General features: G+C 40.4%; 1 protein-coding gene across 2 annotated transcripts; it reads right to left on the reverse strand.

Annotated features, from left to right (window-relative positions):
• Positions 1–463: 463 nt before the first annotated feature.
• tlr3 (toll-like receptor 3) lies at positions 464–6290 on the reverse strand. Of its 2 annotated transcripts, none has more exons than XM_080463114.1 (5): positions 6105–6290; positions 3623–4078; positions 3332–3526; positions 1336–3191; positions 464–864 (listed from the first exon to the last, which is right to left on the reverse strand). In XM_080463114.1, the coding sequence occupies exons 2-5, from the start codon at positions 4061–4063 to the stop codon at positions 633–635; spliced, it is 2724 nt and encodes a 907-aa protein (XP_080319240.1). In that variant the 5' UTR covers positions 4064–4078; positions 6105–6290; the 3' UTR covers positions 464–632. The 2 variants fall into 2 exon arrangements, with proteins under 2 accessions (XP_080319240.1, XP_080319241.1); XM_080463115.1 differs by lacking the exon at positions 6105–6290 and adding an exon at positions 5931–6050.
• Positions 6291–23129: the final 16839 nt, after the last annotated feature.

Genomic DNA, 23129 nt, shown 5'->3' on the forward strand with positions numbered 1-23129 from the left:
ACACCATCAACTATTACTGAAGAAATGCTTCATTCAATGGCAGCCGTAACTTTTGCTTAGAAGTAGTTGTTGTGCAACTGCGATTTGCAAATCTATGCAATTTGTAGCTCAATATTCTTCATATTTTTACAATGCCAGCATAAACTCGGGGGGTGCCGTACCATCTTTTTAAAGCAAAGATGTTCTGCATGGTTTTTATACATGAAGTGATTTGTTTTTATTGTGGCCATTTCTTGCTTTGGCCACTAGATGTCAGTACGGGAGCACTTTTAATTTATCCTTGTAACGTGTGTGTGTGTGTGTGTGTGTGTGTGTGTGTGTGTGTGTGTGTGTGTGTGTGTGTGTGTGTGTGTGTGTGTGTGTGTGTGTGTGTACACACTGTACTTTTTATTCATCTCCTGCATGCTTGCAAACCCCTTTTACTACATTAGAATCAAGTATTCAGTTAAATTAAAACAATAATGGTGTTTCATGATAGTTTATGGTAAACACATAGCAGTATAAACAATGCAGATATACAAAATATTTACAGAAAAAGCAAAACAATCAGCAAGTGGAGAAAACTGGGAATGGTCGTAAAAATGATCTATTATACTGTCATGACTAAATCTTTAATTTTCTGTCAAAAACAATTACTCCTGCAATTTATTTGTCATGCCAAGTGCAATGAGAAGCTTCTGGTGAAAAGCCGGTACCCTTTCCTTGTAGATGGGCCAGTCCAGGATGCAACATGAACGCAGCATGCCCCTGCGGAGGAAGAGCGAGCGAGACAGTTTGTAGTCGTGCACGTCCTGCAGGAAGACGAGGATGATTGAGTCCCTGCTGGCTTCGATGACCTGGTGAAGGGCATGATGGGCTTTAAACCTGCAAGGGGAAAGCAGAAGGTTAAGGACAAAGAGACAACTTTGAAAACTCTCATCAGAATTGACAAACATATACTTGTAGTGTGCAACTTACACAAGACTTAGACAAGTTTCAATATACAGTTTTTAATCTTCATCAAGAAGATTGACTGACAGTGAGAACAAGTCCAAACATACAGAGGGAGGAAGGAACTACTATTTGTCATCTATTAGATGGCAAAGTCTGGATTTCAACGCTTCTGAGTCCGTTTGGGATTGTATGAAGACACAATATCAACTGTAAATATCTGGGCCATATTTCTGAGAAGAATAAATTGAAGTAGTTGTCACTTGTGTATTTGGAGAACGGCAGTTGATTCAAAGCCAACAAAAGGCCCGTCGTCATAAGGTTTGTTTACAAGCTGCATACATTTTGTCCTTACTTCATTTTAAGTTTATGTATCGTGTGTGCAGATGGCTGGACATGACTCACTGTCTGCACCAGGGATCAAGAAGAAGACTCTCCGTGATGACAAACAGTATTTTTCTGGACTTGCGCATATTTTTCACAATGGATTCAAGCTGTGATGTGCCAGGAATGGAATCTCGATCCTCCAAACAAAAGCGGCACTTTTCGTTCTCTAAGGGCTCCATCCTTCTTTCCACCCAGCCGGCGTCCGCCGCAGCATGTATCACGTAGGCATCGTATTCAAATTCTCTCCCCTCTTCCACTTTGGCATCGCTCAATCCTAATGTGTAACCGATCAGCATGTTCCAGTAAAACTGAATCCTCCAGCCATGGAAGCGCACCAGGAGAGCGGTTACCATGAGCATTAGAACTGCTGTGCTGCTTAATATGTACAGGGCCTGAAACGGGGTCATGTCTTTACACGACAGGGGGTCAAAATTGATGATGCTGCTGTTGAAGTAAGTCGGCGGAGTGTTGCAAACATACTGGCGCCCGAGACCCGGTACGCTGGTCGCGTTTGTGCTTTTCAACCACGTCACGAACCACAGGATGCTCTCGCATGTGCAGTCAAAGGGGTTTCTGTCCATGACAAGCAGGCTGAGGTTTCTCGTGGGCATTTTGAACACCTCGGGCTTCACAGTTGTGATCAAGTTCTTCGCCAATCTCAAAACCCGCAGTGAGTTCAGGTGGTCAAAAACAGAGTCCCTAAGACTGTTCAGGAGGTTGTAACTGAGGCTGAGCTCCTTCAGGTTGGTCAGACCTTTCAGAGCCTCCATTGGTATCTCATCCAGTCCGTTATAATCCAGCTGTAAGGTTGTCAGCCTCGGTATGTTTTTAAGAAACAACACCGGCCCACCAACATTGACGCTCTTCCACAGCTGGGCCAAGTTATTGTGTTGGAGTTTCAGCACCTTGAGGTTCCAAAGGCCTTCCAGCAGATTGTCTTTGATGTTAGCGATGTTGTTATTGCTCAGATCCAGTAAAGCGAGGTTGGATAGGAATCTGAATGGAGAGGGATCCATGTTCAATGCCGTGACACGAAGACTTTTCCCCAAGTTCAAAACTTTAAGACTGGTTAAATTAACAAAGCTCTGAGGAGTGAGTTGAATTGATTGGAAGTTATTGCTTATGTGGAGTTCTTCAATTTGACCGAGACCTTCAAATTCTTGGCCCGTTATGTTTTGGTTAATAAAGTTGTGATCCAGGAAGAGAATCGTGAGGTTTCTCAAAACGGAGAAGCTCCCGGGACTAAGACGCGCTATCGCCGTGCCTGCAAGGTTTAGCCTTTTCAGTGGTGAATTTGAAAGTGACAAAAAAGTGTTCTTGTTGATGTTTTTCAGTGACGCGTAGGTTCCCCAGCTCACGTCAAGTTCGGTAAGACTCGTCAATCCCGTGAAGGTGTTCTCTGTGATTTCCCGAACCGAAGTCCTCTGTAACATCAAACTCTCCAGGGCACTTAATGGCTGGAAGGAAAAGTCATCGATGATGGGCACAGAGGAGCTGCGAGTTTTCACCAGTGCCTGAGTCAGCTGCAGCGTTTTCAATCCTTTGAGGCCCTGAAATGTACCTTTGGTCACGTGCTTGATGTTGTTATGTGACAAAATCAGAGTTTTGAGTCTGGGCAGCCAATTGAAAGCGCCCTCTTCTATTTTGGTCAAGTTGTTGCTGGACAGATCCAGGAAGGTTAGATTTGTTTCCTTGAGTCCTTGAAACGCTTTGTTTGTGAGTGTGTTCAGCTTGATCTTCTGAAGAGACAGGGCTTCAATGGTTGTCCGCGACAGCTCAGAGCAGACTTTTGAAATGACTAAAGTGCTTATATTGCTTTGATCAAGTAGTAACGTGCGCAGGCCTGAAACGGGCTTGAAGCAGCCAGACTCCAACTGCAAACAGAGAAGCAGAAATCGCAGTCAGTGACACAAAAAAAGACAACTGAAACCAAGCTGCCGCGATAGCTACTTTCCACCAACGCCACTAACTTCGACAGAATATTTCATTTCCCATTCGCAGGTCAGTTCCTTACTTTTTTGAGAGGAGTTGATGACAGATTGAGGACTTGTAGAAAAGATGATTGGTTCAAAAAGGAAAAGTCTTCTCTCTTCAGTTCGGTGAAGGGATTCGATGCCAGATTGAGACTCACCAAGCTGGTCAGCTGAGGCTCAGAGCCCAGCTTAGCGGACTGCAGCTTGTTCAGGGAAACATCCAGAAATTTCAGGCTCTGTGAAAAAACATTTACATTTACTCATAGAATGAACAGGCTACCTTGAGCCTCTTTTTTTTTTATTTATTGTAGGACTCTTTTAAACATCCATACCTGGAGACCACTGAAGGACTCTCCCTTCAGCTTCAGCCTGTTACTGGCCATATTCAGCAAAGTCAGACGGCTGCACTGGCTCAGATGTTCCTTCTTCAGCAAGTAGATTTCGTTCCGCTCCAGACGCAGCGTCTGCAGCAGAGGCAGCATCTCACACAAGCCCTCATTCAGCTTGGTGATGCTGTTATGGCTGAGGTTGAGGTGGAGGATGTGTGGATACGGCATTAATGATGCAGGGTCGATCCCCACCAGTCTGTTGTGAGACATGTCCAGCGCTGTGATGTTGCCTGGAAGATCTGCAGGGATCTTAGTGAAAGCCAAGTGGCTGCAGTCGGCTCTGCCGCCTTGCACACTGCAAGAGGCTTTCTTTGGGGACGGCAGGGAGTGATGGCAACACATGATGAGGATCCACATGGGAAGGCAGGCACGGAGGGAACGCATCTTTTCAAGGACCTCCTAAAAGGGGAAGGAAACCAATGTAAGCAATTAACTTTTATCAGACCATATTGAGTAACTTCCACATTTTTCCTTCTGCTTCAAGAAACTAACAAGAACTCATAAACTGATGAAAGTCACTGAGTATTTAAATAAATAGCTATGTCAAGCATTAACTCAAATTATGCTTTTATAGAATTTCTGGGATTTACAAGGCGTACCCAATTTTGCATTACACTTCTCTCTATACCCAAAAGACAGTGGTTCTTTCTTTTTTATGAACTTTTTGCATGTCAAAGTCAGTGCAGCTTAGAAATGCACTTACAATAATTTGAAAGGTCTATATGACAAACCCATCGATTATATGCACTGTTCAAGGGACAACATGTCCATTTTCAAAAATCTAAATTATATTCGGGGTAGTCTCTCAGGCAGAACAACGCTATAGTGTGTGAAAAATGTATCCGCTTAAGAGATTATTTACAATAGAAATGGTAGCTTATGTGCGACTTCCATCAGGTTTTCACCTCACAATGGGTTTTTATCATATATAAATTAGATTAGAGGAAGTTTATTTAAAGTGTCTCTAAAAAAGTACAGTAAGGATGATGCGTTCTGTATATTTCTTTCTTCTTTCAACAAGTGGATAAAATAATAGAAACGTTGAAGTTTTCTGCAATGCAGAGAAGAAAGCAGTAGATAACTCTGTATGTATGGAGCACAATGTAAAACCCATTTTTTGTCTTTATTAAGGGTATTAAGTTGGGATTCGCCAAAGTCTTGCCTGTTCTGCTGTTTGTTCTGGACTTGTATTTCTGCTGCAGCTTTATCAGAATTGTTTATCTATAAACAAGACATCCCTGTGGGTGTGTCGGCCGCATGACCCCATTCCTGGAGATGCTGTTCTCCAGACTGAGCCGTCAGTGTGTCCAGCATACACCAATCGGCCACAACATTATGACCAACTTCCTATGAAGGCGTGTATCTCTTGAACCAATGTACGGTATATTCCAACACGTTTCTATCAGAACCAGCTGGTTTGAATCACATGTGCTCTCCTGACCCTGTCACTAGTTCCTCACTATTCCTTCAACAGACAAACAAAGCTCCACTTTTTACCACACTGAAAAAAATCATTCTCAGTCATTTCCACAAACACAAAAATAAATTTGTTGAGTTGATGTAATTTAATCATGTCACACATTTCCATCTATTCATATTAAGTAGACTGAATCCCATTTATTCGGATTATCTGAACAACATGTATTAGAATGAACCATTTAACAACATAAACTCAATAAGCTCATGTTAATCAAATATATTTCTGATATGTAAACTGAAAAACTGCATAGTTGATTTTTTTGAGTGCACCTAAGACCCAAACTAGTTTTGTATTGTGGTCTAGACAACCCAAAATAATGTCCACATACGTGGACGCCAAGTCCTGGAAGGCTAAAATGAGTAAAAATTGCTAAAATAAAAAAAACAGTCATCTTCAGTAAAGATTGTTTGTTAGAGTAGTTGAAACAATAGTCCAGCCAACTGCTGAACAACCCAAAATAATGCCCACATATGAGGTTAAAATGTTGTTACTCGGGACAAGAGCACAAAGTGTCCACTTTCACCCAGTCCTTCTCACCAACCGGGGCCAGACTGAGTCAAAGCACATGTGGTAAAATGTCTTGTTAAAGCAAATCTCTGAATAGAATCTACTGCAAGGCTCAAATCCACAATCTATTACAACTGTTAATAAATAGAAAATAGTAAAGAAGACATTTCCGTCTCTGCATTCATCACTACAACATGCATTTAAACCTGTAACTAAGCATTATGGCTGTTAGAATTATTTTTAATAAGTGCTGCTTCAACTTACTTAAAGGGTGTTTGAGAACCTTTGCTCCTGCTCAGATTAAGGTGAGAGTTATAACCTACACATGCTATCTCAGAGTAAAAGCTATTGCAAGATTATTGGTTGCAGTCGGTGTCTCGGAATGCCGGGCAGTCTCTGACGTGCCCGTATTTTAGATCGTCTTGGAAGATTACTTACCAATCGGTGCCGATGCCTGATGTTGGTGACTTGCAGACGCCTGTTCGATAATATTAACTTGGGCTTTGTGACTCGTGTATTTCTGGACAGCAGACACAGAAAGGGGGCAAGTAAACAAGGAAATGAGAAAGATACAGGTCCGGTTTCACTTCCACACGCCAATAGTTTTCCACTGAATTATTAACTGTTTCATGCAGGAGTGAAACGCCTGCACGAACTGGATCAACGGGTTTCACATATTTTATACGCACGTCTTGCAAAGCAGACAAAGGAAAGAGTGGATATTGTGTTATAGTCCAGATGCAATGTCAGTGTTCCTCTGGACATTTGTTAGTAATTTGGGGAGAGGAAACTGTCCCTGTCAGGGGAGAGACAGACAGGATTACCGTTTATTAAACCTAGATGGTGTCTATGTGTCCTTAACAAACTATTCTTTCTTGGATATTTTATAGTTATTCAAATGTTCTTTTAGTTCAAAAGGAAAAAAAAAAAAAAAAAAAAAGGAAAATATGGTGAAAGAAAATTCTTACATCTCCCCACATAAATATAGTTACAACTCTTTCAACTTCAATATTCAAGTGAAAGTGAAAAGAGAAGTATGGCTTTAAGGTCTTTGTGCTGCATTTTCACTATGCAAAAAATGTGTGCAGATGACACACACACACACACACACACACACACACACACACACACACACACACACACACACACACACACACACACACACACACACACACACACACACACACACACGTCTCAATTGTGAACATGTTTTTACTCTTTCTCGAATAATATTTCATTTTTATTCTAGTCTGATTGCGAGTTTTTGCAATGAACGATCGTTTAAATGTGCACCAGCTTGTGTGTTCTGTTTAACATTAAAGATGCCTCATTTGTTCTATTCTATTCTATTCTACTCTATTCTGTTCTATTCTATTCATTGTCTGTTAGTGTGAATTCGCCAACCTAATCATTTATTGATCACACTGACAGGGAGGCATGAAGTCTTATCATCCAATCAATATTGATGTACCTTGATCAGTCTTGCATTCATAATCTTCTACAGGGTTAGTGTGGATAAATGTTACAATCAGCTGCCTTTTGCTGGGAACCTGAGTCATTCGACCTGAAAAGTCTTCTTATGTACAGGAAGAAAGCACAAAGTCTTAGCTGCTGCCAACTTTGCAAACAACAGTATTTGAAGGAGTCACATGTTCAACTGTACCTGTGTGGTCCAAAGTCTAGACATGACTCAGACATACAGATTGTTTTTGTTTGTTTGTTTTTTCATATAAGGGTGGCAGCTTTCTGCAACAAGGCCCAACGAAAACAATTTACTAACATGTTATTTCATCCCTTTCTGCCGGTAATTTGACCAAGTTGATGTTGCAGCAAAAAAATAAAATAAAATGAATAAAAAACAATGTTGCAAGTGATTGTTTAGAGAGCATTTTCTGAAAATGAAATTTTTGAAGAATGGATGCCAAGATCCGAGGAAACAAGCAAAATCCTCTCTCTCTCTCTCTCTCTCTCTCTCTCTCTCTCTCTCTCTCTCTCTCTCTCTCTCTCTCTCTCTCTCTCTCTCTCGCTCGCTCGCTCGCTCTCTCCCTCTCTCTCGCTCTCTCTCTCTCTCTCTCTCTCTGACAATGATTCGTCAAAAGTTCCTACAGCAAGGCAAACGAATCTTACCAGAACCCAGTGCAGGGTTCACTAAAATAAACGACCACTGGAGGGCGGTAAAACACCGCTTTTGATCCACCCACGTGGCCGCAACAAAAATGTGGAGTTTTAGGGGGAGTTGACCTTTTGAATTTGCAATACCAAAAAATATTTTAAAAGAATAATTTTGATGCGTTTGGACAGAAACAGTCACTCAATACTTTGCTTCTGCTTTATGCTGAGGAGGAATGAAGATCACATCACTGACAGCTCATCAGCCCACCACACACACGTTCACACCCGAGGGCAAGAGAAGCAGCAGAAAACCCACAGACTTCCAAGCTCTTTACAATAAGGCCTTGCCTGGGCTCAAACCAATAACCTTCTCACTTCAACACGAGAGTGATATACTATACAAAGAATATACTATGAAATGATCCAACATGTAACAATGTCCCAAATTGTTAAAATATATTGTAATAAAACCCCAAATGTAATAACTGGTTAATAATGTAACAAGGTGTTGAGACTAAAATGTAATTTCCCTGTGTAATGTGATTTCTTTTTGTTGTACTGGATGATAGTGCAGTTTCAATTGGAGTTATAATCACACAGTGAAGATCAATTTGCATGTGCATTGAAGGATGATTCCTATTTATATTTTCATCCAATACCGCCTGTGACACCACCCATGTAGCAGTTGAATATCACCCTTTATTGTGGGACTCTGACCAGCTCTAACTGTTGCACTTAATCAATGACTGTAAATCTTGTTGATTATTCTGCTGTCTTTTAAGTATTGCTCTTTTTCTTTTTCTTGTTTTTTTGCTCAAATTGATCCAGGTAATTCATGGCATTTAGGTGCATAGTGCAGTTTAAAGTGAAGACTCCAAAAGCATGCACTGCAAGTAAATAGATTTAAGTAGTATTTTTGGTTTTCTTCTGTTCGTGTCTGTATGCATCAATGCATTTTCAGGCTCCATGTAATGGCATTAGTGGGGCAGTCTAGAATTCAAGAGAATTCAATAGGTCAGACAATAACCGTGTCGCCAAATCTATTGGAAAGGTCATGCGGGGTTTAAAAGCAGCAATGAATGACCTGCTGCTTCTGATGCTAACCCCTGATGACACTATATAGGGTTTGATCTCTGATTGGCTGGTTGGAGCAACACACTTTTTAAAAACTGAAACAAGCCAGGGAGAGAGAGGACAGACTTTCTTCACTTCTGGGGCGTCATTCCAGGAATGGGGACGATTGTTATGGAAAACCTTTAGAAAAGGAATTTTACATAATGTCACCCCTTTCAAGTTTTTAGTTGATGTTTTACTTCAAAAGGTTTTTCCATAAATACATAAAAGCTTCATACTTCTCATTAGCCTCTGTGTCTGCTCAAGGTTTGATTATTACATGAACACTTTGAAGCACGTTTTGATAATTAGTTCAATATTATTCTCCACTATGACATTAATGCAGACGTAACTCAAAGCTGCACTGTGTCCAAGCGCTGGTGAACTGAGTGTGACTTCCTCAGTAGTGCAAGACCACCGGGGTAAAACTGCACAAGATCAGATTTTCTATATAAAAGTTTGATAAATACTGCAATATATTGGTTCCTTCATTCACCGCTGCTCATTTTATGCACAGTTATTGAGTGTTGCCGAGATTGATTACGCTGAGATTTATGAAGGCCTGACACCAAACCTGCTGGGACCTTTAAACACAGCCTGCTCTCTCACGAGTAATATAGATTCATTCAGCAATTGATGAAAGCTCTGCTGCTATGTGGGAAGAAATTTCACAAACTACGTCTCCCCTCAATGTTCATACAGACACAGGACAGCACATCTTTATATCCCCTTTCTTATCCCTCATTCAGATTGATAGAGTCAGTACTTCCTGGGATAGACCTCAGGCCACCTGATTGGTTTACCCTACAGCTAAGCTGAGGCAGCTTACAGGGCTTTGTGCCAGTGGCTGGATTGCTGAAGACCTGTAGAAAGTGGAGACAGCCTTTCCGGTCAGCACTGTAGCAGTGAAAATGTGGGTATATTTACAAAAGAAAGATAAAAGTGCATCATTGGGATGAGCTGAGATGGAAGTGGCACGGAGCAGAAAGGGCTGTTATGAGAAACGGAGCAAATGATGCCGCAGGAAATTGTTGCAACCACCTTCTGATATGCCATCTCAGGCACGTGGAGGCTGACGGGAATCGGGTACAAGACAGATTTCAAAGAGGAGAAACAACCTGGCACGAGAATGAGGGATTAGGGATCAAGAGAAACACCCCTACTGTTCTGTGGACAGAGTGAGTGAGTGAGAGGGAGTTCTGCACATGCTTCAGCGCCGCAGCCATGCTCCTGCATGTCATGCATACGTGTGATTGAATGCATTCATGCAAAAGGGATAACTTGAGGGAGGGCAGGAGCAGCAGCGGCTCCATCAATGGAAGTGTTTGTGTTACATTCTTCATATTACCAGCTGGGGGTAAATCCCCTCTGCCTCATTTGGAGCTAAAGAGTCTCTGGAGTGTTGGAATGCCTCGAAACAATAGGTGAGTTTTCCCTCTTGGCTCTGCATATAGTGGACGTCACCCAATGTTATGTAATCATGTGCATTACCACACACACACACACACACACACACACACACACACACACACACACACACACACACACACACACACACACACACACACACACACACACACACACACACACACACACACACACACACACACACACACACACACACAAACTCAATTGTCAGTGTTTTAAATCCCAATCACACTAAGTGTACCTGTGCTGATTGTTCACTACACACAAGGAGACTTGTTTTGTTATGGGTATTGTTGATTTCTCTTTCTTTTTTTTTCCTCTTTCATTCCCACAACATGACAGAGTGACTTGTGATAGTTAACTGCACACTCATAGCAGTTGTCTGGTGGATTGCACAAACTACTTGAAAGCTTGGAGCTTTTGTTCGTTTGACGCTGTCAACGCAGTGATTTGTTTAAGCTGAAGAGGCATGAATGCATCTTGACACGCGGCCGGTGAAGCAGAAAAATAGCATGCGTGAGACGAGGAGGTTTTCAAAAAGAACATTGTGAGAGAAGGAAAGAAGGCAATTAAAAGGATGATGCCGGCAATGTAGCAGCAATGTTGTAGCATGTTCTGTCTGCTCACTGCAGAAAAAAAGGAAAAGAAACACACACACTGCAGCACGTCTCCCCCTCCCCAGTATGCTGACCAATGATGTTTGGAGGTCAGACTCCCAGCTCTTGATACTGGTGTCAGCCATTGACACGGTGGTTACGACACCTTGGAGGATGGGAAGGGTAGATAATTAAAAGCAATATATGTGCATGCTGAAATCAATCACATGCTAGAGTCACCTTCAAGATTTCACTTATTGAAGACATGAAGACATCCCACATGGATGACTTCATCTAATCTGTCACACAGAAATGGCAGATGCCTTTAGATGAAGAAGAAAAAAAGCAAAGTCACATTAGAAGGATGTAGCCTCTGGATTGGGGGTTACACTCACATGGAGGCTTTGATTGTCAAAAAAGTAAAAGTTCTACAAAATGTTAATTTAATTTCTTTTATTTATTTTGCTTATAAATAGACTGGCTAATGTCCACTAAGTGCTGACTCGTGGTCTCTTCTCACTATAAGTGGTCCCCAGGGTTGACAGGACATCAATACTGAACTGGAATCAGCAGCATGGATCTACGACTGTGCTGTTAACTCTCTGCAGTGCAGCACGGGGAAAATGCTGGGGGGAGACGATTTAGTATGTGAGAAGCACAGTTTCAAACCTGCCAAACCATACAAAGAAGGGTTTTTTGTTTTTTTTTTGTGAGGGTTGTGTGGAGGTGTAGCTTGTTTATCCTAACTCTATTCAATATGCAGCAATAATAATTCACCACTTAATTAGGATGCCTGTTGGCACCGTCATTGTGCCTGCCCATACATTTCAGGTTCAGGCTGCATATCCAACCCGGCTCTTCTTCTAAAAGATGAAGGCTGATTGTTTGTTGGTGGTAGAATCGCATATCCTCTTTAGTCTTCTGATATTTGATTCAAACACACCATGCAGAGATGGAGTGTTTGAATCAAGTGACACAGTTTTCAGCTAGCAGATTGTTATTCATGTCTTATGTGAGCATGGAAGTCATATAAAAATCAGCCTTATTCTATGTCATGTCTGAAAAGGCTTGTTTAGTTTTACTTTGTGACGAGTTTTAAATCGATGTATATGCCGTTAATAACTATATTAAAGACAAACTATAGTTACAAAACAGGCTTTAGTATAAAATCACAAGAGTGATTGCATGGCTTTATATAGTGACATAGCAGTCTGAATAAATTTATTTTATTCACTGCTGATCCCAACAGCCAATATCCTTTATTGTAAAAACACAGTGAGTCAAGAGTTCAGCCAAAAATGACAATGTGTGATGTTTGAAGTTAATTGTGTGACTTTTAACAGCCCTGCTTTTATCTATCAAATTGAATCTTTTTGACAATTTGTTGGCCAGTGTTTTATGCAGGTCGGTTTAAGTCTATCTCTCTGTGTTGTAAAAGTAAATAGCTGCAGAAGGAACTATATGAACCAGAAGGAAAGGGGTATTTTCAATCTTTCCCACTCAGCAAATGGCAAAAAAGGCTTGCCTTTAATGTTAGTTACCCCAGGTCATGGTCCTTTCTAAAGGAGGAATCAACTCAACAGTTTCTGTTTCACAACATTAATTATGTGCTTTGGATTGTTACCATGACGACACAGACTCAATAATTCACCGTTTCTCTCAAACTCTTGAGGAGACCAATTTACATTTCAAGTTGTTCCTAAGGTGTAAATATGTTGGTGTTATTTTGGTTTTCAGTGTCTATCAACTGATTCAAAGGTGGACCATCCATCCATCCATCCATCCATCCATCCATCCATCCATCCATCCATCCATCCATCCATCCATCCATCCATCCATCCATCCATTCATCAGGTGAAGGCAGGTAAAGCCTAGACAGGTTGTCAGTCCAATATGGGTCAAACAGAGAATTAGACACTTCACATTCTCACCTTTAGCCAATTAAAGGCCAATTAGCCTCAAATGCATGTTTTTGGATGATGGAGAGAAACTGGAGTAGCCTGAGAAAACCCTGCCAGAGCGAGAACATTCAAATTGCTGTCATTTCAACGTGCGTTCAGAAGAAGAAGAAGATTCTGCGCTAATGTCACCAGTGGTGTGATAACTGCCTGCAGCAGTGACAGTGAGATGAGCAGAACCAGGCCATTGGTTTCATGAAAGCCTTTTCTGTGAAGAGCTGTGACTGAAGCTTTGACCATGTGTTAAAAGCTGTGGGACAAGTGGCCTTTTCAGAGGGAGATTACACTTCTCTAAAACCGGCCTGAATGCAAAGAAGGCAGGCAGAGATTTGTGCCAGCACCTTAAGCTCGGGCTGCAATCTGGCATCGCCAACAGCCCTGCCTGTCAGTAATAGTTAACAGATGGGTCTAAATGTCTTTGTGATTTAAAAAGCCATCAGAGTTAAGCGAATGCTGGGGGTATAATAGTTGCTGAATGTGCACATTCATGCAGACTACATGAGATTTTCTTCTTTTTTGGTTTGTTTGTCGATGTGCTGTGAGTTTGTGGACTTTAATTTGAGCTGACGCGGCCGTGGACCTTCTAATATAATCATTTCTTGTATATGTGCTGTGATAATAAGAGAACATAGTGCAGCAGAGCCAGTTTTCTGACTTGATAAAATAATTACTTATTGTGTATTTTCTACCTACAGATAAACAAGCAAAACCACAGCCAGCATTTGTTTTAGTTCCCTCCCAAGTAAGTAGTTCATCTCCTTTAGCTAAATACACAAATATTTCCCCGGGTCATGTGATGTGAACTGATTTGGTGATTTCGTCTTCCTTTGATGTAAGGAAACAGCGTTGTTACCAAACAAGGAAGAGGGACAATCGGGGGTCACATTCCTTGCACACACACACACACACACACACACACACACACACACACACACACACACACACACACACACACACACACACACACACACACACACACACACACACAAAGGAAGATTTAACAGCTTTCTTTTCCCTATAAGAGAACAGAACCAGAGTGGCCATGAACGACTGGAATTCAAAATTAAGAATATCTTGATGAAACAATATTTCCTCTGAGCCCTCTTGCTCCCGTCTGTGTCCACCGTACAAAGGAGTCACTGAAAATAAACTTGTAGTTTATTCGATCAAATATGTAATCCCACTGCAAACTGCCATAGCCATTGTGTATTAATATCCCCCCATTGGCTCCTAAAGAATGTCCCTCCTCTCCTCTCTGGCAATGCAGGTTTGATAGGATTAATTGAGCCATTACTTAATTACGGGCCCCAAAAAAAGAAAAGGATTTACAGCTTTGCCCATAAATCAACAGCAGATTTCTGAAGTAGATTTTTTTTTCTCCCCGCTGAAAGGCTTATTAGCAAGTAGATGAAGGAGAGAGCTGGCGATGCTGTTAATTCTGCAAAACCCAGATTGTTTTTCCCAGTGCAGAAATAGAACATTCCTGTGAATGCTGAGTATGAGAGGAGGATACATCACAACGCCTGTTGTCTGAGCTACAAAAACCTGCTATTCAAGTATGTTCAAAACAGATAGGTAGCTCTAAATTGCTCTAAATTATTTAAAAGGTTCTATAATGGAAATCAAGCAAATATTATTCACTTAGAGATTTTGTTTGCCATGCATTTGTCAATCAATTAAAGGCCAACATTAAAAAGACAAAGCATGTCAGTTTTAAAACTTTTGTGTCAAACTGTCACAATTCAACAAAAGAAGTTGCATCTCCTCGTGAGCTACTACACCATAAATTCATGTATACACAAATATAATGTTAATTATTTATATTAAGTTATCCCATGTTGCACAATGCTGTAATAGCGGGCATCCCCTGTCTGAATCTGGGTGAAATCTGCATGTTCTCCCTGTGAGTGTGTGAATTTTCTCTGGGTACTCCTGCCTCCTCTCTTGTGTTTGAGGTTAACTGGTGACTAATGTCATAATTGGGTGTGACCAAGCACAATTGATTAGAGAACAACAAAGGAGGGCAGGGAGGGGGAATACGGTAGGTTGAATAACTGCCCTCTACAGGATATGTAGATCTGTGTGTCATCGCAAAATTTTAATTTACTGAGCTCAGCTCCACCAATGTGATACATCACACATCATGGCACATAAAGGGTCAAAAGCTGGTGAAATTAAGAGGAAAAGTATGATTACTGCCCCATGTTCATTGACTATCCATGTAGCTACGCTGAGGGATTATTGACTACTTAATAAATCAAACTTTATTTCAAAAAGCACTTTTCATTCAGGCCTGTAAAACTCAAAGTGATTCAAATTAAGATTGGTAAGACATAAGGGACAAGAAGAAAACAGTAAATACAAGACAAGAAAGAAAAATGGGATTACAAAAGAAACTTGGTGCAATTAAAATTGAAGAACAGACAATTTTAAAGTTCCTATTAATATCGGAATGCAGAAAACAAGGAAAAAGTGATGTTTAAAAATGAATGAAACAAATTTAAAACACATGAGATGTTGTAATATATGTTAATGTTAATGTATAGGCGACAAAGGAAATAGAACAGATTTTAAAAACAAGATAAAACTGAAGTTAGGATGCAAAATAAAATAAAATATGCAAATGAAAGAAGGAGGTAAAAGGTCATAAGAGTAAAAAAAACAGAAAAATCTGTCAATGCTAATTGTCCACAGGAAGTGTGGAAGCTTCTCTTTCTCTTTGTAAATACAGCAAATGCTAAAAACAACAGAAGTAAAATTCCACCATCTTCACCTCACATCACACAATGTCTGATGTACGGATTAGTAGTAACTATAATTGTCAACAGAAATATGGAAAAACCTCTCTTTATTGAAGATTGTTTTATGTCTTTTTGAATTTTGTACCTTCGAACAACCTTCAAAATGTTCATAAACTATATGAAAACTGCAGGAACTGTGCTCAGGTGACGTTCCAAATGTTCAGCAGTTTCAACATCCACGCTGTAATTCAAACTGTCCCTTTGGATCATGATTTTCCTTCAGGGTGCACTTAAATATTTTCTGCAGGTATTGAAATGTCATCCAAGCCAATTACTCTGACAATAAAAAAATTAAACAGATTTTTTTTTTTTCAAAAGACATCAGTAGAGCAATTGCTTTCTTAGAATTTCTTTTTTCCATCGCTGTGTTTTCATTGTTTTGGGAGAAATAACAATGAATACATAATTTAAAACGTGCTGAATCCACATTTTGTATTTTTGCAAAATACAGACATCAAGGCCAGTATTGCTTTGATTGCATGAAAGAGAGCAGAGAATAAGGATCATGTCAGAGCATCTGTGATCTACACAGCCTCATTTGCAAAGTCATCCTGAGACCCTCGCACACTAAGCTGGGATTGTATGTTCTCACAGATCACCTCGCTGTGCAGCAGCATGAACACTGCCAGCCAGCTGGCATCTAGTCCACCAGTGTCTCACACACTCCATCCCATCGTTTCCCATTGTGCCCAGATTATCTCAATCCTTCTCCATACCGTCCCATCCCACTTTCTCGTCACACATTGTTTTCTATTTTTCCTCGAAGTTCCCTGGACTCTCATCCTTTCATGTTGGTTTTGTCTTTACGATATTGGCCGAGTCCTCCCTGTCCGATGCTCTTCTAGGGGGTGAGTTGGCAGACCTCGCATCAGCAGCCAGCTATGCAACATTTCATCAGCCACAAGCCCACTTATCAATCCACTAGGCGGTGGCGCAGGAGATGCCTGGTCTATACCCGCGCTGAAGGGTAGTGAGGCGTATGAAGTGCAGAGTAATATTAGAAAAGTGTTCCTGAGAGGCCGTCTATCGGCATTTGGTTTTGGGAGACACACGTGGGAAACATGAAGAAGTAGCCGCGTTACATAACAGGCACCGGCTTCTCTGGCTTCCCCTCATGCCCCGATAAGGGAAAAAGTCAGGAGGATGTGGTTGTAAGTTTCAAGAGTTAGATTAGGTGTTCCAGTATCGGGGCTGGGTAACATAATATTTAATAGTTTCACAGTGGGAGTCATACTGACAAGACTGCAGTCTGCTGAGGAGAAGAGAAACAAAAAGTATCGTGAAAAGAAGAGTCTAGAGAGACGTAATTAGACACACGACATGCTGCCTGGATAATAAAGTGACTGTATTCATCAATCAAAACAATGTTTAATCAGTCAAGCAAGGTCAATGTCTGCCATTCGTATATTTACTATCAAATTGACCTGACAGTGGAGCTGAGTGCCTTCATACTAACAATCCACTGAAGACACGAGGTATTGAAGGTCATCAGTTGTTACAGATTAATACCAAAAACATGTTACAATTAACTTTCATCATGGAGATACCACTGTGACCTTAGAACGAGGGTGGCAAACATACGACTGACTAGTCAAACCCGGTGGACCATGGAGTCCAATCCGGCCAACGTCATGACAGTGCCAGTTGGGAAAATGTGAAATGTTGACTGGAATTTTTACTATTAAAAGTTTTTTTTTATTTCATTCTCGGGATTGGAGTATTTCAGCCAGTCAGGAAGTTTTTCACTGTTTCACAGTCATGACAGATCCAGACTATATATCAAGATTAACCAGATCTTCTAATTGAAAGCATCTATCCAGCACTAGAATAGTTATATCGATAATTGCCTATGTATCCACAGAGCTGCACAGCTTAACACTTTCAGAAATCACAAGGGAGACAAATAAAGGCACTTAGCATAAGAGCATCCTTGTGTCTTGCTGATGTAATTATAGTGTTTGTTCACTTTACAACAGCCTTGCGAGCTGTTTTTGAATGTCCATTAGCTGCTGACTCATTTGAAGCGGGAGAAAACAGCTAGTTGCTACTTTGTGCCGTGTCTCCATGAATGGGGATTTATGCCAGCATAATGTATTGGCAGGATAATCAGAACAATGGACTAAAACAGCATTAAAACTCAATATGTTTCATGGGCCAGACTGCAATGCTTTGGAGATTTGCTCATCTGACCTTCAGAAACAAAGCACCAGATCAATCTTTTTTGGAATAACAAATATTGCATGTTTAAAGCAGTTCAAAGAGAGAGCCTGCACTTGTGTGGAAAATCAAACAAACAAATGTATTCATAAGCTCTGTTACACAGCAGGAGAAGTAAACGCAGCACGAGTATTACAGAAAATTAATTTACTCCTGTATCCTCTTTCTCTGTCTTCAGTCTGTAGAGTGCTTTCCACACTACGGAGCAGCTGGAAATAAAGAGAATAGATATAAAAAAAAAAAAAAAAAAGTCATTATCTTTCACATGAATCCGGGTAGTTCATGCAAACCATTGCAGAAGATGATACATTATTCATTTTATTACAAATGGGGGAAAAGAATGATTCTGTCATCCTTAAGTGAGCATTTCTGTTCGGGGATATTAAAGCACAGATGCTAGTCAAATTAGGAAAGTGGAGATAAAAACAGTGTCTCATATGCAGGTTTTTATATGAAGCAACATAGGTTCAAATATTCCATGAAAAGCTTAAATTTGATATGTTGGGCCTTGAATTTTCCCATGAGGTATTCATGCCCGGACAGGTAGACTGATGATGACGTGGACTCACATCAGCTCTTCTTCATTTGACAACGTACCCTTTCATTGTCATCTCCTGTTGTGTTATCCTTCAGCGTATCTCACCCTCTATTTTTCAGTGTGATGCTGTGTCAGCGTTTTCTCAGCATCTGTCATAACACCGCAGTAAGAACTCTCTGCATAAATCTCAGACCTATGAACCACAAAGGCATTTTCACTGGGCAATGTTCTCTCTGTTTGATTTATAGAACATATGAGCAGGTCAGGTGTTAAGACTGATTTATGTGTGGTCCAGCTCCTGGGCCAGTTCTAAGAACCAAAATATGTTCAAGCAATTTAAAACGAAAAGAAAAAAAAAAAAGGAGGTCAAATGCTAACAAATCCGAACACGCAAAAAGAGCAATATTAAGCTTCAACATCCAAATTTCCTCACAGGTTTGCTGGGACATTTCACCTGGTCGCCCCGCAGACATCAAAGCAAGTCTACAATGGAAGTGGAAGCAGCATGTTGTCATTACTCGACTATGTCCTCATGCTCCTGTGTGCAATCCACTCATTCAGCACCGCTGTGCAACTTTGACACTGGCCAGATGAGTGGACCCCAGTATCAGCTGTTCCAAATGTGGATTTCTTTGGAAAGCAGCAGTGGAAAGATGTGACGGCGTGCCACTGCTCAGATAAAAGAGTTATTTTCTCACAAGATCTGGGTGCCAGCCTGCAGTCATTTATTGGGGGCTATTCTAAGACAGACTGTAGGGGGTGTTTTGATAGTATATGTTTGGGCTTGTGTTAGATATTTGATGATATGATGTAGTGGGACAAATCTAGCAGTGACCACAGCAATTATTAATAAACTTCATTTGGATGAAGATCCACTGCGGTAAATCGAAATACCGTGCCTCAACTGTGATGTCAGGCCTTCTCGAACACAATCGGTCTTTGTGTGCCTTGTATTTATAGTCACGCACTCCTTAACACTTGCCTCCTCTAAATGAATGATGCACAATGGTGGTCCCCTCGAATTAAAGCTCATTCTTGACTCTTTAAAGAGTGCCTGTTAAACTTAAATTCGATCTTTGTTCCTCTATAATGTGCCGAAACCCTGCCCTGAATATGTCCACACCTGCACCACCCATGGATCTCTGCATACCAGACATAATGTGTCGTCATCATCTTCCACCCTGTCAGAGTGGCTGATAGTATGTGAATGGGTAGCATACCACCGATAAAAAGACACCCTCTTGACAAAAGTAAGATTCAAGGAGTGCTCCTACAGCACATAAGAGTTGGTGATAAAAGACCAAACGCATGCATGCACACTCACATGCACACACACGAGTACACACACACACACACACACACACACACACACACACACACACACACACACACACACACACACACACACACACACACACACACGCATACACACAGATGCAGTCTCACTGACACCTCACAAAGGTCAACTATCAATAACGGTCTAAATCTGTACACCTTTAAAGTTGACAGACGGGCTCTCTGTGCATGTGTCACAAACAGAATGACACTGAGGCTTTAACAGGGTCGACTGTGATTGTTGCTGATGTTGCTTTTAGGATGACAAGTTAATGAGCCACAGAATGAAGTTACAACTTCTTCCGGCATCAAGCAGTGAACAATACGACATACAGTATGAACTCCCCAGACTTTAAAGCAGTAATTCAATATGAACAGAAACTAGATCATACACTAATCTACACTAATTAACAACAGTGCATTTGGATTCATTAGTTTACTAATAGCTTAGACATATTCACAATATATATTCACGAACCGTAGATTTTACTGAAAGACTGCTTCATCACTGCAATAGGGGGATTTGTTTTGCTTTAATTTCATGTCAAGTCAGTGGGCCACATCTAACATGCCTGGAAAACATCAAGAATTTATGAGAAAAAAGGCAACATGCTTTCACTTTAAAGATAGATAGATAGATAGATAGATAGATAGATAGATAGATAGATAGATAGATAGATAGATAGATAGATAGATAGATAGATAGATAGATAGATAGATAGATAGATAGATAGATAGATAGATAGATAGATAGATACATACATAGATAGATAGATACATAGATAGATAGATAGATAGATACATACATAGATAGATAGATACATAGATACATAGAAAGATGTGGTTACTGGATACCTAGCGCACTGGCTAAAAGGGACTAGATCAACTTTGTAAATAATTGAATAGCTTACTGTTTGTGTGTCAGGGAGTGGAGGAGATAGACAGAGAGAGAGAGGGAGAAACAGAAAACAAGACACGGTCTCGCTTCTTCGATTAATGAAAATCAAGTTAAAACTAAATACAGATTGGTTTCCTGGGCAGAGACCAGAGTTACTCAGTTCTGGCATCTAGCCAGAAATGGCAACAGACCTTCTGGCAAAAATGTCATTTATATCCCAAATATAGGGCCTAAAATGTAACGGCGTGTTGGTGTGGCTGACATAAATCCACATCTGTCACTGAAGGATTAAGCAAAAACAGAGTCATGTCAACCCCGTCAAAATGTGAGAAAAATATCTCTGTGAGGGTTTATGCTGATACCCTTTGTTGGGAGGGGTTTATGTTTTTGGTAGTATATGTGGTTTTGGAAGAATAAAAACAAAACAAACAAGCACTTATCTGTGGTTGTTGGCCGCAAAAATGTGTGCGTGATACATAAAGATGATGTAAGGGTAACATATGTAAGATGGTAAGTTCGTGTATTTGGCAATAGTGGAGAATTGGTTTAGAATCCAGTTTCTCCTTTGAATCTCAGTCTCAGTTTTCTTGCCATTCGATAGTCAAAGTCACATCTACCACTATTTTCTTCACATTGCGGTCTGCCAGTGTTGGTACTGTTGTTTGCGAGAGCTGATGTTCTGTGGGACTGAAAGCCAGTAATCATCTGGTGATAGAATCCTTTTATGACACTGGATGCGGAGGCCTGGTGGTTGGATCACACTGGCTAACACCATCAGCCGGCTCATTGAGCAGGTCACTGAGGGCTTCCAACTGTTTCTCAAACATGCAAAAACACATCCAGAAAGTGATGATATGTCAGCGAACATGTATTACGATCACGAATAAACATCAGGCTACCTGCTTTCTGTTGCTTCTAATGTGAACTTTTTTGTTGCTGCTTCTTCTTGTCATTTAGTCGTTGAGTTGTGTCTTGCATGTAGTGCACGATTGCCTCAAATTGCATCCTCCTTATAAGAGTGCTTGCAGTTGAAAATAATGGAACATAATAGTGACTCAAACAGACACGAATAACGTGTTCACCAGCATTTAAGCATCTCAGCTGAACATCATGAGTTTCTCAGACATTCAACCAACTCATACAGTGCTGACAGCTCAACTACAACACAGTAATGCAATACATTTATATAATTCTATCTGATTCTATTCTAGATAGATTAGATGCAATTGTAGTTTATAGAGCTAAAAGCCAAAGTTGCAATATCAGTCCTCCCTTGTAATGGATTTGTTGAGCTGTATTTTTAACAGAACTGATTTATTAAAGAAATACAAGTTAAAAGGATATCTCAAGATTTGTTTTATTTATTGAATACTGGTAAAATCACATACATAATCCAATATTAAGAGTTTTTACAGGTTTTCATACACAGTATACAATTGTAAAGATAATGCCTAAAAAGTAGTTATTTGTACTTAACTGTAAATATGGTTACTTAAGATATTTCCCAAGAAAGTAGTGGAGTTACACAACCATATGGCTCATGATGTCTTTACAGAGACACCTTCAGTCCAAAACCTTTATTCCTTTGTGAAAAGGTATCATCAGCTTGTTTTGATAAACAAAATCACTTCATAGTGTGTTGGCTATTATTACTCAATGTTTCATCAAGCCAGCTCTTCTTTGGTGATTTAGAGGAATTTCTAACCTTGTCCTCGAACAAATTTACTTCTGTGGGACTGTCTAGTCCAGCTACAACTTAATTGCCATTTATAAATAGCCTCATATTTCCCTTGGAATAGTTTGATGACAGCATGAAATGCCACCAGGGAAACATACAGATATAAATTTTGGCAGAGCTCTCACTGATTCCTAGCATGACCCTGTGAGTCAGTCCCTAACTTAGGTTCAGGGTCTCGAGCCAGTATCGTTATCTTGTTCTAAGTATTGCACATACGTACAGTCTGTATTCAGCGTGTCATATCTAGGTATTAGCGATCACACCCGAGTGCTTCTTTTGGTTTTCCTTTTTTTTTGTCTTAGAATTTGATTTCATTGCATGCGTGATTGTTTGTAAACTGTGTCCTGTTGCTCTGTGGAACCAGTCGTTATTTACTGGGTAAAATAACCATGTGTCTATGAACACCTCCCTTACTCTGATTTGTCAAAACAGTACAGTGACGCCAACGCTGCTGGACACACCCACTCTCACCAACATATTAAATAAGGGCAATTACGGTTTGATCTCGATTAGAGAGACCAAATGTCTTCTTTTGGTCGCACAAACACACTATACACAGAAATGCATAGTCAGATCAATTCCCTTATTGCGCTGTTGGCAAGCTATTACATTATAGATTTTATTACCGTACATTGAAAAAGGCAGAATGTGTTTGGTATTTTTCGGTTTTTTACATGCTGTCCAAGACATCCAAGATGATTTTCATAAATTCATGAAAAATTTACATTG

Source organism: Lipophrys pholis, assembly GCF_963383615.2.
Source record: "Lipophrys pholis genome assembly, chromosome: 5".
NCBI classification, from domain to species: domain Eukaryota; kingdom Metazoa; phylum Chordata; class Actinopteri; order Blenniiformes; family Blenniidae; genus Lipophrys; species Lipophrys pholis.